The sequence below is a fragment of the Lepisma saccharinum genome, chromosome 12 (genome assembly GCF_977018435.1).
Source record: "Lepisma saccharinum chromosome 12, izLepSacc3.1, whole genome shotgun sequence".
NCBI lineage: Eukaryota > Metazoa > Arthropoda > Insecta > Zygentoma > Lepismatidae > Lepisma > Lepisma saccharinum.
Window position 1 is genome coordinate 41,895,678 of NC_139240.1, and position 19,953 is coordinate 41,915,630.

Consider the following 19,953-nt stretch of genomic DNA (forward strand, 5'->3'; position numbering starts at 1 on the left):
TAGAGGCGGGCCAAAGACAGCAGGTCATTGCACAGGTGCTCCAGGTGCCACAAAGTGTCATCTCACGATTATGCCAACGATTCCAACAGACTGGAAACTTGTCTCGGCGCTACAGCAGTGGACGTCCACAGTGTACAACACCACGAGAAGACAGGTATCTCACCGTAAGTGCCCGGAGACACTGACGGAGTACTGTCGGGGGCCTTGCTCGAGACCTTGCAGATGCCACTGGAACAGTTCTTTCCAGACACACTGTGTACAGACGACTCAACAAGCACGGTTTATTCGCCCGGAGGCCTGCAATTTGCATTCCACTGTCACATGGTCACAGAGTAGCCCGTAACAACTGGTGTAGAGAACACAGGACATGGACAATGGAAGAATGGTCTCAGATACTCTTCACTGACGAGTCCAGATACCTCGTCGTGTAACCATCTGACGTGAACCAGGAACCAGATACCGACCCGGTACCATCGTCGAAAGGGACCAGTATGGAGGTGGTGGTGTCATGGTGTGGCATTATCCTGGGTTCACGTACACCCTTGCATATCTTTGACAGAGGTACTGTAACAGGTCAGGTGTACCGGGATGTTATTCTGCAAGACTACGTTCGGTTTTTCAGAGGTGCAATCGGTTGTACGTTCCTCCTGATGGATGACAATGCCAGGCCACACCGAGCTGCTATTGTGGAGGAGTACCTTCAAACAGAAGACATCATACGAATGGAGTGGCCTGCCTATTCCCCTGACATCAACCCAATCGAACATGCTTGGGATGCTCTAGTCCGACGTGTCGCCGCACGTCTTCCACCTCCTCGGACTCTTCAGGAGCTTCGACAGACATTGGTGCAAGAATGGGAGGCCATACCCCAACTGCTGCTCGACAACCCCCTCCAGAGTATGCCAAGCCGTTGTACTGCATGTGTCAATGTGCATGGGCATCACATTCCATACTGAAACCTGTGCACATGCTCAAAGAACTGTGAAACAACATTTTACAATCTTCCTTGCTTTGTATCATATGTGTGCTCTTTGGTTTTTCTCACGTTTTTGGCAATAAACAGGGTTAAAGAGGGTATGTGGATGTCTTTCATGTGTGTTCAACATGTGTCTGTGCTACCACAACTAGTTTGTTTCAGTGCTGTATCGTGGGGCACCAAAACCTCTATTATCCTTAATTTATGAGCATGAGTGTAAATAAAGTTTACTATAAGTTATCTTACTTCTGTGTACATGGATATCTCCAGGATCTTTTCCAGGGGGGTGGGCAGGAATATTTTTACCACTCAAAAAACACTATTTCAGTCTGAAATTATCATGTTTCTTCAATGAATTTATAATAAATAACATGAATTACCGTGACTGAAATGAAATTATGTGTGAAATATGTAGTTTTTAGGTGGACAGTCATTTTCCTTGGCTCCTTTCGGATGTCCATATCTGTGCATGTAAATTACAGTGGCACATTCTCCAATTACCACGTTTACAGCTAGTAAACCAACTTTTTTCATATTGTATTTCATTTAAAGTATGGTTTATTGCTCATTATATATTCTGCAAGCTATGAAAACAAGCTTCTAAACCAGAATTTAAGTAAATTATTTTAAAAACTTAAAAACTGGTTTCCATCACACCCTTCTGATGACCAGGTTTCCTCCCAGATTGTAGGTAAGGGAGACGAAAAGAAAGTAGGAGAGTGGTTATTTAAAAACATGAGGCCTTCGGGGTGCTTGGCAGAGGCAGTGTTGTTATGTGAAGGGAAATTTTTCTTGGTACAGGAAAACCTAGGTCCAATTGCAGGTAAAGAGGGAATTTTATGAAAAATTTTAAAAAATCAGAAAATTTGTTGGATTTCAATTTTCTTTTATTTACTTGCATGCCTTCATTAGTGTTTTTCTTCTATTACATACATTACATCTATTACATAGGCCTATTTCTGGTACATCAGATCAAATTTTGAGAAACCTGTGCGTTACTGTATAAAAAGCAGGGTACCAGTTCGATATAGTGAAAACACATTTAACTCGTTTATTTCCGAATTATTTACATTAGTACTTACCTTATATGCATAGCGGAACATTTTTATTGTATTTATTGGTCGTTGCTAATTCGCTTTCGTTACACACAATATGGCAGGCAAATCTTGACTCACGTTGTCTATCGTCAGCTAATATGCAGTGTTTCCAAACTTAAAACCGAAAAATGCCGCACAAACTATTCACAAAAGGTTTTTAAGCGAAAATTGATCCACAAACCATTCACAGAAGGTTAGGTTAGGTTCAGTTAGGTTAGGCAAATATAGAAAATTAAATTGGGGGAAAAAACTGCTCACGTGTCATCTTGTAAAACTACTCCGTGGTTGCTACACTAACACTTATTAACCAAAAAATGATGGTTTTTAGGCTAATATTGATCCACAAACCATTCACGGAAGGTTAGGTTAGGCAAAAATAGAAAATTAAATTGAAAAAAAAAAACTCGCTCACACGTCATCTTGTAAAACGACCGCGTGGTTGCTACACTGACAGGGGGTTACATATTCGAATGCATGGAACATTTGATTCACGTAGTCGATGGTAATGGTGGCACGAGCTATCGTGCAACGGAGATACATTAATGTCGAAAATGACATTATTTACCGGCCAAATAAGTTGCACGAATTGAAAGAACACTATTCCCAGCTTCCAAAAGTCCACAGGAACTCAATTCTGTAAGTACTTTCCCGTCATTTCTCCTGTAAATTTGAAGAAATCTGTTTTCACTATATCTGTTACTCATTTCCTAAAGTATATATTTTGGTCCTTTTCATCGTGGACATAATGGCATTTTAACTTTGTTCTGTAATTTATCATCAAATTCTAAACAGGGTCATTCCATGTGAAAATGCTAAAAGAACTAAACCTGACCCACCTAACTACGAAAGTATGAGTGCAAAATGTGCAACTTTTTCAACACCTTTAAATTGCAGTATTTTGGCAATCATGGCACCTGTAGAACGTTATTGAACAAAATCTTCAAACATTTTGATACACGAATGGCTGGTGTCAAGCACATGGGGCCGTTTACCCACCATACCCCTCCAGAATTACATTGAAATTTATATTAATCGACAGATTTTGATATTTTGCGTAATATAAAATTAGTTGCAGCGTGCGGAAAACACAAAGAACTGAGATATTCGATCATAAAGTATGACCAGCAAAAGCAAACACCTGCCATTTTGGAGTGCTTCCGCAGCTTTTTATTATTAAAACTCTTTGTATGCACACTCAAATAGTAAAAGAACAAGTCGATAACAACTATTGGTACCAAACCTAACCTAACTATGTGAATTATATTTGCTGTTGTAGAATGTCGTTTTGGGTGCTAGATTCAATTGCGTGAAGCTTTCAGGCTCTTATTGGTAAAGAAACACTTTATTTCACAGTAGCACATTTTCGCGAGCTAAAATCAACTGAAAATGTTCACAAACAACAAAATATTCAGTACTACTTTACTATACCGGAGACACCTATCAATGATTTATTTTGCAATTTTTTACATTGATAACGTACTATTCTGCGTTGCAGAACATTTCTTTAGGTGAAATAATGGATTTCTAACGAAAATAATGTCTATTTCTTAGCCCCACGAACCATCACGGGGACGAGGTATGCCTACTAGGTTAGGTTAGGCCTGTTAGGTTAGGTTCCATTAGTACTCCTTTCGTTCAATTTAGCATATACGGACAACATCGGAATTACAAATTCCACGGCATCTTCCACACCTGGCAACAACTTCACGACGCATCCTCGACACATCATGTTTTAGCAGCAGCAATAGCGCGTATTGTGCTCTCGTGCAGAAAGCAAATGGCGGCAGCAGCAATAGCGCGTCGGAAATAGATTTTCGTAGAAAAACACATGCATTCGCATTAAAATGGATCAAAACTACATTCCCGAACATCAACAACGCTACAGAAAATGATTTGCGTAAGTACTTTCTCCTGTCAATTTGAAGAAATCCGTCTCCGGTATAGTAAAGTGTTACCAAATATTCATATACCATGCAAACCTTTCACATTCTATAGGGGGTGTACACAGGGTCAAGGGTACCAAACTCCACAGTATGTGTTAACAGACGTAAATCGAAATCGAACCATGTAAAAATTACGTACGTAGCATGATGAAATCTCAATAAAACAAAAGGAACTTGGGCCCCAAAATCACTATAAATTGGGCATTTATGAAAAAATGTGGGGGTTGTACGGATATATCACTACCTCACATAACACACTCATAACAACATATTATTTCAAGAAACTTGCACTAAAATATCATTAACTATTTAATGTAAAAAAAAAAACAGTGCATTACAACCCTTCACAGAAGAGGTTTATTCGGAAATATTAATCTGGTTAGGTCTAGCATTGCATCTAGAGGGATGTCGGGGTAAATTTACAGCCAAAATAACTGTAAATTGGGCATTTGTGAAAAAATGTGGGGTTTGTGCTTATAAATCATTGCCTCGCAGTACATACCCATATCAACATGTTGCATATTACTTGAATGTTGCACTAAACGATCATTGCGCCAATGCTAAGGTTTCTCTTACAGACATTTCTTTCGTCACAGCTCCTCTTGCAGTTTTCAATATCATAATTATATACTCCAGTTATTGCATTATTGATTCAACTGTCTACTCACTTTCGGGAGTTTGTAAAAGGATTTCACCTGAAAATGATATCAATCCGACAAATTATTCACACTCTTCTTTATAATTAACATATATTCAATTAATATAAAGAATAGGACTACAACAAACAACACGCTTCGGTAAATGATCTTCATTTGTTTACATGACGATTGCGCGAGGCCCCTTAATCAGGATTTCACCATCACTTCCGGTGCTAGTCCTGTCCTATGTGGAAAAAGAAATTTCGCGGGCAGATCTATTTCATTTATCTAGTATTACCGTGCAAATTGTCCATGACTATTTTCATTCATTTTTTCTTTTACATCCGATTTGTTTTTAAGCAAAGGATTTTTATGTATAATGGTGCAGAAGTTGTCAACAGCTTGTTTTGAGTTTTCTTTTAATTCTTAAAGCTCTTACTGGGTCAAATAAAGTGCACGAACATGGTGATGGACAATTTGCACGGTAATACTCATGGATCCCACTGTACGTGGGAAGCAGAGATATTTAATAGAAAAATGATCATTACAAGGCTATAACCATATGCTATAACGGCGGGCGGTCCTCATGCTGGCAAGGGAAGTGGGGAGGGGGGATTACGCCGCAGACCAACCAGACAACAGCGGTGGCGCCGAGAGTTACGACGTCGAGGGGAGGAGGTGCTGCGCCCCGTCGTAAGAGTAGAAAAGACCTATAATCTGTACAGATCGTCAAACTGCCGCATACGCTGGCTCTCTCCGTAGCAAGGGTGTGCAGGATTCCGAAAAGTCGGAACAGGGATGGGAAAAGAGATGCTGTCCCGCTCCCAACATCGGAATATGACTTCCCGACTTTTCGGGATCCCGAGCAGTCGGGAAATATCGAAATGTCATTTCAAAAAGTCCTTAATTCTCGACGTTTTCTGCATTGTAAATGTCTGGAACTTATCGGAAATTGTTAGTTTTTATACCAGAAATTGCGAATTTTTCCCGTCCCGACCAAAAAAATCCTGTCCGCACACCCTTTGCTTTGACCAGGTCGAACCAAAATATTCTAGATATTCCGAAAAGAAAAAAGAACGTGTATTACTCAATCACTACCACTCTCCGAAATGTTGTTCATGTACCGTGGCTTGACGGTGTTGATAAGGTGTAATATAGTTTTCAGTAAATCCACGTAGCGATATAAAATTTCCACATTGTTAACAGTGACAAGTACATTGCTAAATTTTTTAAGTGTTTCTAAGTGAATAAACATAAATTGCAGCAGTAATGTCGAGCAATACTGGTTATCCATACCCACCAAATGCAGGTTGGGGGGAACCAGGTCAAGAAGAGAGTTACAGTTTTAATGTGAATGAAGGTGATTTTTCGCAAGAGCTTCAATTTCAGTCATTCGACAACCAAGCACAAAGTGGCTACTCTCAAGCACCTATGTATGGAGCTAATCCTTATTTGAATCCTTCAGCGCCAGCATATCGTGGTGATATATTTACTCCATCGGCTGGGGCTTCAGCACCGGCAGGATACTCTGACAGCGATACGGATTTTGAAAACGAACCACCACTACTAGAAGAACTTGGGATAAATCCTGATCACATTCTGCAGAAAACTCTTGCCGTTTTAAATCCTTTCCGAGAAACGGATGCGAACATTTTACAAGACACAGACCTTGCTGGCCCGTTGGCATTTTGTCTGGCATTCGGAGCATTTCTGTTGCTGTCTGGGAAAATTCATTTCAGTCACATATATGGAATTGGAGTCGTTGGGTGTTTGGCGATTTATGCTTTGCTAAGCCTGATGACAGTGTCGGGTATGTCTTTGGGTGCAGTGGTGTCTGTTCTTGGTTACTGTCTGCTGCCAATGGTTGCACTTTCAGGTGTAAATGTTTTCTTTTCCTTGCAAACACTACTTGGAATAATTCTAACAGGATTGGCAATAGGTTGGTGCAGTTTGTCTGCCTCAAAATTGTTTGTGACTGCATTATCAATGGATAGGCAACAGTTTTTAGTTGCATATCCTTGTGCGTTATTATATGGTGTATTTGCATTGCTGACCATATTCTAAATAGTTACATAATTTTCTACTTTGGCAACTTTTAAGCTTTATCATTCCAGTAAAGAACTTTCAATTCTGTGGTTTCTCAAAGGAAATTGATTTGTTGATGTGGATGTAGGCAATATCATTTTTTGTTATATTTTAATTGTATGTAAGAATGTTAACTACAATTTAATATGCCTCATAACAAATTAAACTAACAACTTTGAAACCTGTAAAGTTTGATCAGGAGATGTAAATAAAATTATATTCTGATAAACTTGATTTGTTAATTTCCCACTCAAATAGCTATGGAAATGCTTTTCTGATAATTTTTACTGAATCGAGCATTGATATTTTTGTCAGTGAAAATTTATCATGCTCCATATTTTAAATGGAGCAGAGTTCTTGACTGTCATAGCATCAAAATACTTTAGTAGTATAATCTTTGCATAGTTTACAAATTCATTGACGATTCCAAGATAATTAGTTATATGGTACCCTTGACCCAAGACTACTAGAAGGAAAGGCTGGGGTCAGACACGCCTCTTTTCACGACTGCCGCGGGTGTGACGTCATTGGGCGGACAAAACCCAGCTGAGTCTTTACCCCATATGAAAAGAAATGTGGAAAGGCTGATTTGTTTTGTTCTTTTCGCTCCTTTTTTCTTGTATTTCTGTATTGTTGGGTTCAGGGTGCGAAATCCTGGAGGGTTGAGGGGGATTTCCCCCCACCAACATTCTTGGCCACAAAAAAAAAAAAATTCCCGGGGGAAAGAGTTTTTGTTATAACAATGAAAAGATAAGCAATTACTTTTAATATCAAATATACTTTACTAAGAATAATATTGAAAACACACACAAATTAGTGTAGTTGTGAGTGTTGAATGCTTTCTGTCTCAAGAGATCATTAACAAATCTACATCAATACGCACAGTGAAAGTAAAACAAGAATGCAAAACAATAATAACTATGAGATCTAATTGATTTATATTAACATAGTGCACAAACTAAACAAAAACTTACACATAATAAAACCACTTCAACTGCCATATTTATTAACATCTTTAACCGGTTAGTAAAGGAATTAGTTAGCTGCTTTACACTATCTGATATGTATGAAAGTAACAAATTAATTTCTAAATAATAATCACAATAATTATTTTAATTGAGTAATTTATTTTTACTTTTAATAACATTACAAATATGTACATCGTATAATTCACACATATGTTTGTGGGGAGGGGGGTTGTAGGTTACGAACTTTCTCCCCCTCACCAGTTTTCAATGATTTCTCACCCTGGTGGGTTGTGAGGTGTTGCAGTTCACAATGCCTTCAGTGAGGTGTTGCGACGTGTCGTGATCTCCGATGAAAAAATAAAAACAGCGGGTGACAATATATAACTGAACACATTGCATCTAACGAGACTTGTTAGTGGATTGCAATACCAGTAGTCTCATTACACAACATCAGGCTACCATACACTTCAAAATACACAACTTGCTATTTATATTCGAGTGATGCTTAAATGACAACGTAGTTCAACTTCCATCCTCCATTGTTCTATTATTTATTCAGTCAAATTTTCATCACAATTCCCCCCCCCCCCAAAGTTAAGTGGACTCAACCAGCTTTCACATACCCGCCTGTAGGCACCCCTGTTCGACATTCCACTGATTATATATACGTATAAGTATATAAAGTGACCCTCGACTTTCTTCCGTTCTATGTCTCAAGTTTTCGTTCAGTGAAAAGTTTTTTAAAGTGTGTGTTACATAATACACACGGAACTTCCTCACATTCTTCCCTGGGTAGTTCAAAGATTCATAAGACTCAGAATTGTAATCTGAATAAGGAAAATTAATTAAGAAATAAATACCAATAGTCGAAGTTACCAAATTTGAAGAAGTTAAGTGAAAACAGCTCCTCTCTCACTCCTAAAAGAGAGCAATAGACGAGATTGTTTTCTTTTACATATTCAACTTATCCATAATTTTGGCTTTCTGCCTTTCTTTATTTAACAAAATTATTTTACGCATTCAACATATATATTTTTGTTTCTGCCCTAACAAAATGCATTACTAGGTGTATTAACCGCAATTTTACATGAAACTAATGTTTCACAGAGGAATGTGACGACTTATAAACTAGCGATAAAATGTGTGCGTAAATGGCTGTGTAATCCAACTGTAAGGACATACGTTATGTCGGATCCTAAGTAAGTCTGTGTATTCACTCCCAATTAGCTTCTGGGCATAATTACGGCTCTTTTTTGTTCATAATTACTACTTTGATTCGGCTGCGAAACCGGAGCGTAGAGCGATCTGTCCGCGCGTGACGTAAAGGACCACGTGATCAGGTATGGCCCCAGCTTTCTCCTCTACTAGTCTTGCCCTTGACCCTCTGTACCCCCCTTGAGAAAGTGAAATACTTTGCATACTTTATGAAGATTGTGTTATGAACATTTTTTGTTGGTTTTGTTTTGCAGAAATGTGTTATTGTGAATTAAAGTATGTCTATTACCTGAGTGTCAAGGCAATGCCTGAACGCTTCGCACAAGTAAATATACAACCCAACATGACATTCCTCAACACCAGCAGATGTGACATTGCCTACAGTTTCATAACTTACGAGGGCCATTTTTCTTGTAGTGGCAACATGTATGAGAAAGAGATATGAAACAAGATACATACCTGGAATCATGTACAATCCTTCAATGTAATCTCCTGCTGCTGCGTGAACACGTTTCCAAACATCTGGCAGTCTTTGGATGTCATTGATAGTTGCCGTTCGTGCCTGTGTGCACAGAGACTGCCCCATGGCCGATATGATGCTTGTGACGTCTGGAAAGTGTTTCCCCTTCAGCGGTTCCTTCATCTTGGGAAAAAAATCAAAAGTCGCAGGGACTCATGTCAGGAGGATAAGGTGGGTGCTCCAACACCTCGTACATACATACAAAAATATGCCCATGATTCTCCAGGAATCTGCGAAGTCCATCAAGGTGGTGTGCATCTGTTGAAGTCCGAGGATGCCTGCCACCATTTTCTTTCACAGCTGATTCACGACCAAATGCCTTGGCCCATCTGGCAACGGTATGATACGGTAAAGCGTGGTCCCCACATGCTTCGCGTAAGCCCTTGTGAATCTGTCGTGCAACCTGAAATTTGCTGTTCGCTGTTCTTCACGTGTGTACATTGTTCAGGGCAGTATTATACACACACTTCACTTTAACATCATCTAACTACCTTACTTACCTTACCAACTGGCTCTACAGCTCTGGGTGAGCTTTGGCCTCCTGTACTATCAGCCTCTAAGCATTTCGGTCCATCATCATCTCCCTCCATCCATCCATGGACTCTCATTCTTTGTAGATCTTGTACAACACTATCCCGCCATCTTAGTTTGGGTCTGCCTCTTCTTCTTGTGGAATACATTCTTGCATACATGATTCTTCGTGACATTCTATCCTTATTCATACATTCTATATGACCCATCCGACTAATTCTTTTGGCTTGAACAAATCTTACTATATCCTTTTGGTTTAAGATGGAATTTATCTTCGTTGTTTCGGCTTCGTTCTTGTTCTGTTTGATGATGTGTTCTGTACATGTTCTTTAGCTATTTTGAATGAGCATACAATGGGTTTTTAATAAAAAAAAAAATGGCGGTAAAAATTTACTATTCCACAAAAACATGTAACTTCTTTGTTTCGTCATTTTTAACATTTCTACTTACCTATCTGCTTTGCAGAACATTCTTTTTTTTTGATGAAAGTAATTTCAATTTTTCACATTACGAGTACTTCTTTCTTTTCTTTTTTTCACTTCCGTAAGACACAATATGGTGCGTACACCTTCGTAGATCATCGCGAGCTGTGATTGTGTTTTGTCGATTTTCATTGGGTATGCAGTGTTTCCACCCTTCTTAACCCAAAAAATACAAACATAGTTAAAATGCATTGAATCATTGACGATAGTCCCAAGACACATTATGTAAGGTTAGGCAAACAGTTAAAATTCATGTAACTAGTTAGGTGAGGTTCAGTTAGGATAGGCAAACATAGTTAAAATTCATTTAACTATGTTTGCCTAGCTAAACCTAACCTAACCTTACATTATGTTTCTTGGGCTATCGTGAATGGTTCAACGGATTTTAAGTATGTTTGTATTTTTGGTTGGAAACACTGCATACCCAATGAACATCGGCAAAACACAAGCACTACGCACGATGATGTAAGAAGATGTACGCGTCAAAGGCTATTGTGCGTCGGAGAATCAATTTTCAACGAAAAACATGAATTTCTGCTATGATACATTCCCACATGACAGAAAATACCTTCCAGATATTAGACAATGCTACAGGAACTTATTACCGTAAGTAGTTTCTTCTGTAAAAATGAAAAAAATCTGTTTGTGTGATAGTAAATATTTGTCAAAATGGCAAAATTACTCTGAGATAGCAGGTTTTTACTTGCGGGAGCCATACTTTGGGATCAAATATCTGAATTATGTGTTTTTTTCACATGCTGGAACCAATTTATATTGCATAAAACATAAAAAACTGTGAATTAAAGTTTCACCATAAGGTAATTTCCGTCTGCTGTGTAAAGTGTGTCAGGCTGGTGCTCGGTCTTCGCATTGATTATATCAGGCCTCAAAACTTTTCCCTGCAATTTGTCAGTTTTACTTTGCACAACAATTTCCACTGACAAATATTTTGATGTGGAAATATTCTTGAATGAGTCTTAAAAGATCCAAGCCACTCATTTTTGGACACTGGAGTGCAATATTTTCTGCATATTTAAAATTTAATTTATAATATAGTTGCAGTACTAAGTACAGAGCGATCCATTGAAATGCAGACCGCTGCATCGGGGTTGCGCTTTCGACAAGCGAGGTCCTCGCGGTCATTTATAAACATTGTAGACTGTCCGTGAATCAAGCGTGCAAGTTTCTGTATGTTATTTAAAGAGTGATGCATATACTTACCAATTTATGAAAGAAGGTGCTGAAACTGACCGCCTTCGTTGCCCACACATTTTTCGTACCTCTTGATGAAGTTACCCATAACTCGCTGCAGTTCCCGTTGATAATTTCTTGGTGGATGGTACATTTGTTCCTTCAGGGTTTTTGGATTTAACTTTAACACTTAATGTCTCCTGAAATTTAGTATACTGAGAGTGGCTTGTTTGACAGCATGGAACTTCTACACATGGGAATCTTGTTTCGAATTCCCTTTGAACTTGATGTGTAGATTGAGTTAACACATATGAATCATAAATAAATAAATACATGCTGAGCTATAACACAATTGTATACACTAGAAAAAACAATACGTAACAAGCACGTACCCCCATCACTTCAGTCTCCAGACTAATAACCAGGCCACACAATACAAAATAAAAGGGACAGAGTGTCTGACTGGGGGAGGGGCACCTTTATTAAAGACACCCACTAACGTAAACTGGGAAGGGGGGGGCTAGATACAATCTTTACGGAGGTCCTGAAAGTAGACACGAGACACTGAAGTGATGAGGGGCCTTGTTTTGTATTATGTGGTGACTGAGAAGTGATTGGGTGCTTTGTTAGGTATTGTGTTTTTTCTAGTGTTTTCAACCACAACGTGTGTTATGGCCCAGAAATGTTTTCTACTGCACAGCTTGTATTTGTTTATGATTCATATGCGTTAACTCAATTGGCTGAATGGTGATAGAGATGAAGTGACAGTCTCAAACAGATATGGATGACATTGATCCTAGCTGTTCAGGTGCCAAAGCCTCGTTAGTCTGCTCTACGCAGTCCAGGGTGTACTACATGGTAGAGAGGTTGACATTTGGGTGTCTCAAGAAAGGGTCACCCATAAATCCTCCCCCCCTCCCTCACAACCACCTGTGCCAAACAAACCTGGTCTGCTTCATAACCCCCCTTTTGGTCCATTTAAAAGAAAGAGTGTCAAGGGAAAATATAGCAAGAAGGCTGACTACTATAAAAATTATACGTACCTCCACCCCCTTTTCAAAAATCCTGGGCTCGCCACTGTTGGATGCTCAAGAGGCACCATCATTAGTGTGGCGACTGAAGTGGTACAGTGCTTCTTATGTATCAGTTTTTTTCTGGTATATTCAACTGCAAAGTGCATTATGTTGACTTGAGTTGGTGTTTTTAAGTCCACTGTATGCACAATAAGGCTAATCGGAACTAGACCTACAGTTTAAAATGGGATCCGAACCACTATGTGCCTCCACCAGGTATCGAACCTGGGACCACTTGATTACAAGGAGACACAGTGTGTGTTATGCTTCAGCAAATGTTTTCTACTGCACAGCATGTACGTATTTAATCATGAATCATATTTGTTAACTCAATCCATACGTGAAATTCAAATGTGCACCATCCCCTCAATGCACAGGAATCGCGTGTCTGCGCAGGTTCTTTTATCTTGGATTCCACTTTAGTTTGGCTGATTGTTAATGCATACGAAAAGTAAATACATCAAGGGCAGTTAACTGTAAAAAATAAACATAAAAACGCTTTTAAGTCTTGAACAAGAATATGGGACCATGAGCAATTATTTTTTGTCATGGTAATTGAGTGATTGTGTTTATATTTTAAGTCAATTTTTTTTCCTCAGAAAGTCTAACAAGGATTAGATCTACAGTTAGTGTGGGATGCAAACCACTAAAACCTTCCAGCTGATATCGAATCTGGGACCCTTTGATTACAAGGCAATGACGTTATCACTATGCCATCGGTGAGGCCCCCTTTGTTATGGTAAAGTTATACAGGGTGTAAAAAGTCCCTGACCAACCCCTTATAAAATGAAAGGGAGTGTAGATTGCAGCAATTGGTCATGGTAGTAATATCTTAGACCTAAAGGGAAACTCTTAGGTGCATGTCATGACAACGTCCACCATCTTAGATCAAAAAAAGTGGGGGTATGGTTTTGGGCTAGAATTTCACCAGGAATTCAGTGGTAAAGTCAGATTTATGAAAACTTTAATGATAAGGAAGTTCATGTGAAAGTTACACAATGTGTTCAATATGCTGTCCTCCTTGTGCTATGCACATGTTGAGGTGGTTCTCCCAAACTCTGTAGACACGGAGCAATATCTCAGGTGTGATTTGTGCACAGGCTTCCAATATCCGTTGCTCCAAGTGATCCACATCCAGAATCTTTTCGGCATACACGATTGACTTCACATGACCCCACAGGTAAAAATTGTGTGGGGATAAATCTGGTGATTGGGGAGGCCATTCCACTGGCCCTCATCAACCAATCCATCGACCAGGGAACTGGAGGTCCATCCTGCTGAAAATATGAGAGGAAGCTGCCATCCCCCGTCAAAACTGACGGTAAAATGTGTTCTTGTAACAACTGCAAGTAGCCCTCTGCATTTAAATTGTCATGAATGAAGAATGGGCCAATGATATGTGTTCCCCAGATTCCATCCAATACCATAACCTCAGCACCAACCATATTGCTCGGATCCCTCCACAACGGGTTCTCTGAGGACCAATACCGCATGTTCTGTTTATTTACATAAAAATTTGCTTCATAAGAATGCAGTGCAAAGTGTGTGTCCTGGCAAATTTGCTCCACAGCCCATTTACAAAACTGCATTCTCCTATCCGGTTCATCCTCAGCGAGATGGAGCTGCAGCTTGTACGGGTGCCACATAACCATCTTTAACACCCTGCAAATTAAACTCTGGCTGACACCACATTTCACAGACATTCGACGTGTGCTGCACTGCCGTTGCAGTGGCAGTTCTGAGCCTACTAGATCGAGGCCTGTCCTGGACTGTACCGCTCTCTTCGAACATGGTCAGCAATTGGATACTGTAACATGCAACACTGGGTTCCGTTTGTTGAAATCACAGGTACTCCCCCCCCCCCCCCGCCTCCCTCCAGCTTGATGATCTAGATTCGTTCGGCCTTGGTCAATGGCATGGTTCAGCACCTGCAAATGATACGTAATTATCACTTTCATATGCCCATAACTTCCTTATCATTAAAGTTTTCATAAATCTGACTTCACCACTGAATTCCTGGTGAAATTCTAGCCCAAAACCATACTCCACATGACCCCCTCCTAGGCCTAACATATTACTACCATGACTAATTCCTGCAGTCTACTCCCCCTTTCATTTTATAAGCGGTGGTCAGGGACTTTCGACTCACCCTGCGAGTCATGATTGCATATGATTTTTATAATCAGATCTATAAAATTACTTGATTGAAAATATTATACCTTTTTCATGTAAACAAGGTCATGTTATATTGACTGCAAGACCATGTTTTAGCATGCCAGCTGAGTGAGTTCTACATGGTCAGTGTACCAGAACAGTTGTATGCAAAGATAATAGTAAGCAAATTGTACATCACCATGTTCATTTGTGGTTCATGACCCACGACCAATAGGTTGAGAAACGATAATCTAAATTAAATAAATTGTGTGAGAGAGAATGCCATGGCACACCCTGAAATTATTTGCACCTACTTAAATAAATATTGTTTTCATTTTGCAAAAAAATTGGACTTAAAAATTTTCTTGCTCGTTTCGCTCGCAATCTACACTTGTATTCTGTAATACATTGTAAATTACCAGAGAGAGAAGGAAGAATTTTCTTCATAGATTTTGTCTTAAATGCATGAACAATTGTTTGGAGGAAAAGGAGAGTGCACATTTGAGAGACAATTTATATAATTTATTTAAATAATATATGTTGTATACATAGTGTTAAAGGAACTTTGATACGTACACAATTTAGTGTTAGAAAGTTGCATATGTATTTTCTTATTTTATGTCGCTCCATGTTCAATATGTGTAAAACATTTGCTCTAAATGAAAGTTATACATGTTACATTTGCAAAAAATAATTATATTCGGAATGCATTTATCAAACATTTCCTGTCCTTCAAAAATAGATTTGTGTGCTTGTTTTCCATTATTAATGTGAAATTAAACATTGAAAAAAAAAAAGAAATTCAAATCATTTCTTCCAACACAAATGTTCCAGCACCGACTGCTCTCCTTTTTTCAGTAATTTACGATAATTGTGTCTTTGATACTACTACTACTACAAATAATATTATTATTGTTGCTATCATTATTGCTGGTATTATTATTATTGGCACTTTTATCCTGGTACTTGCCCCCAGACAAAAATTCGTGGTTGCGCCTCTGCCCGGGTTCGAATCCTGGCCTGGGCATGGATGTTTGTGAGTGTCCATGCATCAGTTTCATCATATAATCACTCATCCCCATCTTCCCAAATTAGCCAAAAGTGGCACAAGAAGTGCAGTAAAATAAAGCAAATGAATCAATTTTACATTAAGCAAGTTTATTAAAAAAAAAACCTTTGTTTGAAAACTGTTGCTCAAGACAACCTCATCCCTTTTTATAAAGTTATACTATTCATGACTTGCTTATAGTTATTATTCTATCTAGAGCACACAAAGAGGTTGTTTTGTTCTCGTAAAATTCAACTACATTTCTGACATTTTACCCTGAACACCAATATATGGAGCCAAACAAAAAATCTTATAAAAAATCGGGGTTTACAGTACAAGAGGTTTTGAGCATTGTCATCTATTTCAAGAATTCATTGTTCACTGACAAGTTATCTACTTCTAGAGACAGTGGTAGGAATATGACATAAAATAATTTTTAGTTAGTATAGAGGTTGTTCGCTTTATATCCGACCATTGTCGATTCGGTGCTGCCACCTGGCGTATCATGCTGGAATTATGGGTCTGCTAGCAGGAGCAGTGTTGTGTCTGACCTTGTAAGTGTGTGAGTGTTGGTAGTGAATGTTATCAAATGGCACTGAAAATCAACCCGGTATTGGGAGGGTTATGTAATTACGTACGCATTGTGAAACTGTATGAAAAGTACCTGGTGGGTTCCAAATGGAAGAAAGTTGTCACAATGGATGAATCATATGTCCATCTCACTGTTGGTGGTCACATTCGGGTGATCACATACCGTGACATTGATGGCAAGGGGCACAGCAACTTTGTTCGTCAGTGCAGGAAAAGTTTCCCAGGTGGCTTTGTGGTTGTGACGGGATTCGGATATGAGGGTAAGTTGATGATACGCAAGGTGGACAAAAAGGTGAAGTTGAATTCCAGATACTTCCAAGACTCCATTCTGACACCTATCTATCGGAGAGACATCCCAAAATTACATGAACCAGGTGATGATCCATATGGACAAGGCTTCGAGTCATACCGCCAGAACATCACTACGTTTTTATCAGGAAATGGCAGAGGAATTAGGAATTCCTGTCATTCCGTTTGAAGACATTCCTGTGAAAAGCCCAGATGCCAGTCCAATGGATTTTTGCACATTTGGACTGTTGAAACGACGTCTTCAACATCGCCGCCCGCGCACCCTGGATGGTCTATGGAAAGCTTGCAGGGAGGAGTGGGACAGAATTCCCATGCCTGTCCTGTGCTGGAGCTTGCTGCAATGGAAACTGCGATGCCGGGCGATTGTTCACAATGCTGGGGGTCCAATAGAACATGATTGGTGGTGGCGGCACGGTATCTCTTAAGGTGAGTACCCGTCAAACATGGTCGGATATAAAGCAAACAACCTTCTGTATATTGCACTGGGTGCTTATGCATCCACACATTTTAACAATAATTAGTAGTCGCCATCAAACTGAAAAAAATAAAGAATTCGTGGTAGTCAGTTTGATATAATCACAAAACATTCTTGTGGAAATATACTAAATTGATGGATTGAATTACATTTTTTTAGTACGTTGGCACATTACACCATTTTGAACCCTTCAATGTATGCGGGGAAGATCCCCTCATCTAAAACCCCTACCTCAAAATTACAAAAAGGGGTGTTCAAAGTCTCTTGAGAAAGGTTAAAAATTCAGGTTGTAAATGGATCTGCATAGGACAAACACAAAACATTAAAAAAGTTAAGGATAGTTTAAAACTACGTCAGAAACAGTGGAAAAGCTCTTCTCGAAAATCTAAAAACATTGGCTAAAACACTGTCATTGTTCTCCCAACATAGATTTGATTGATTGAGTTGGTGTTTTTAGTCCACTTTATGGGACTGGACCTACAGTTTAAAGTGGGATCCGTACCACTATGTGCCTCCACCAAATATCGAACACGGGACCCCTTGATTACAAGGCTATGACGCTACCACTGTGCGTGGTAGAAGACAAATCGTTAGGGTGACCAGATTTTCTGAAACGAAAAGTAGGACATCCATGGATGCATATGGGGAATTTTGCAGCTATAACCAAGAGAGCACATGGTAAAGTGCACCCCCCCCCCTCTTTGGCAAAGGAAAAGTCGTGCTGCTTACATGTTTTCTTAAATATTACACAATTCTCTTTAATCTGTTTTCTTCTTGGTTTCATTTTAAGTTTATTATTTAACGTTGCCTTTCTGTCACTTTTAGCTAATTGCAACAACGAATATGAGTGATGATATTAAATTCATGAATGGACACTCACAAAGAACATCCATATCCAGGCCGGGATTCGACCCCAGGATCCTTGGCATCTCTCTTTTTCGTTCCTCCTTTTGCTTATCTTTTTAATGTTACAAATTAACCTTACTTTCTCTCTCTTGTTCTTACTGTTTTTTTCCTTACTTACTTACCATAAAGCATCCATACATTGATAATAATAATATTAAAATATTAATCAATACTGAGAATATATATGTCTCTTTCCGCAGCTGTAGTAATAATCTCATCAATGAACCAAACATGCAAATCCACAGAAATGGGTTATTTTCAATTTTCAAAGCACCCTGCATATATGTACTATGTCATCACTCAGTACCTTGCATATGATATCATGAACAGACTGCATGCAATCTCTGCTTGTAAGCAATAAATACAACCTTTACAGTAAGATGAAGGTTGCGAGCGTGATTTTTTTTAGATCTACAAGTGTTTCTTTGCAAACTAACAATACTATTAATTTAAAAGACACTAACAGTTTTACAAAGGAAAACAATTCATCTGGATGTTTTGCAGAACATTTCGCAGGATGTGGTTGAAAAATAAGACATATTTCGATTTTTGGAGTAGCACCGCAGACTGCAGGACATGACCCTCAAAAAAAAGGCCTGTCCTGTGAAAATCAGTACGTCTGGTCACCCTAGGTTAAGACCCTGTCTGAGGTAATTAAAATCGGAACATTTTATTTTAATGTGTCAAACATTTAAAACAACGTTGCAAGTACGGCACAATGGATGGCCCAGTCCTTGTAGCAAATGGCTGTGTGTGAGAGTGTTGTATTCAATTTCGAGTTGTGTTAAGATGGTGGGAGGGACGGGATGAGGAACGCCAAAACAAGTGATGGGCTTCATAGCTCGAAGATTGTTCCCCTGGACGCTAAATTGAAAAGTTACAAATGTAACAGTTCTATAATCTCAAAGCTCCTGTGACTAATGCAAAGCGAAATATCTCCATACATGGCAAAATTTAATTCCTGTTGGCAGCATTGCCAGTTGCACTTTTGTACAACTGAAGCAACTGCCACATGGCTTCTTAGTTCTGGTAAAGAAAAATGCATACTAGTACTTGAGACCTGTGAATTTTTGTTCAAGGAAGCTCGGTTATGCAGTGTCTTACTGCTTTGCTTGACTTGTATGTTGCATGTTACATTAGACGTGGCTCCTTGTAGATGGGTGTCGTGTGTACACTTCTGGAAACAAATCTCGATGAATCACTCTACAACTCCTGCATTACGATCAGACGAATTTGATCCTCAAAATGCACAATTAGATGGGTTATTAGCTTACTATTATCTTTTTACACAAAACTAAAATTAATCAAAGATATGTACCTGAACTGCTGCTGTTCATTCAATTTGTTTTATACACTGTCAACTTCAAGACCAGTCTGTGTACAGTGGGATGCACAAGTATTGCTTGGCAATTTGTCCATGACCATTTTCATTAAATTTTCTCTTGCATCCTGTGTGTTTTAAAGGAGTGAATTTTTAAGCATGGTGATGCAGAGGTGTCAACAGCTTGTTTGGTATTTTGGGTAACAGTATGGTATAGTGAAAACACATTTCTTCAAATTTACAGGAGAAACTACTTACAGAAATGAGTTTCTGTAGACTTTTGGAAGCTCGTGGAAATGTTTTCTCCCTTCGTTCAACTTATTCGGCCAGTAAATCATGTATTTTTCGACATTAATGTATCTCCGATGCATGATAGCTCTTACCACCATTACCACGACTACGTGAATCAAATGTTCCGTGCGTTCAATTA

At 39.0% G+C, this 19,953-nt stretch overlaps 1 protein-coding gene across 1 annotated transcript; it reads left to right on the plus strand.

Moving 5' to 3' along the window:
• Positions 1-5,756: 5,756 nt before the first annotated feature.
• Positions 5,757-6,968, plus strand: LOC145996449 (protein YIPF5-like). Its single transcript, XM_083132937.1, has one exon. It carries the CDS (start codon positions 5,924-5,926, stop codon positions 6,716-6,718), a length of 795 nt encoding a protein of 264 aa, XP_082989063.1. The 5' UTR covers positions 5,757-5,923; the 3' UTR covers positions 6,719-6,968.
• Positions 6,969-19,953: the final 12,985 nt, after the last annotated feature.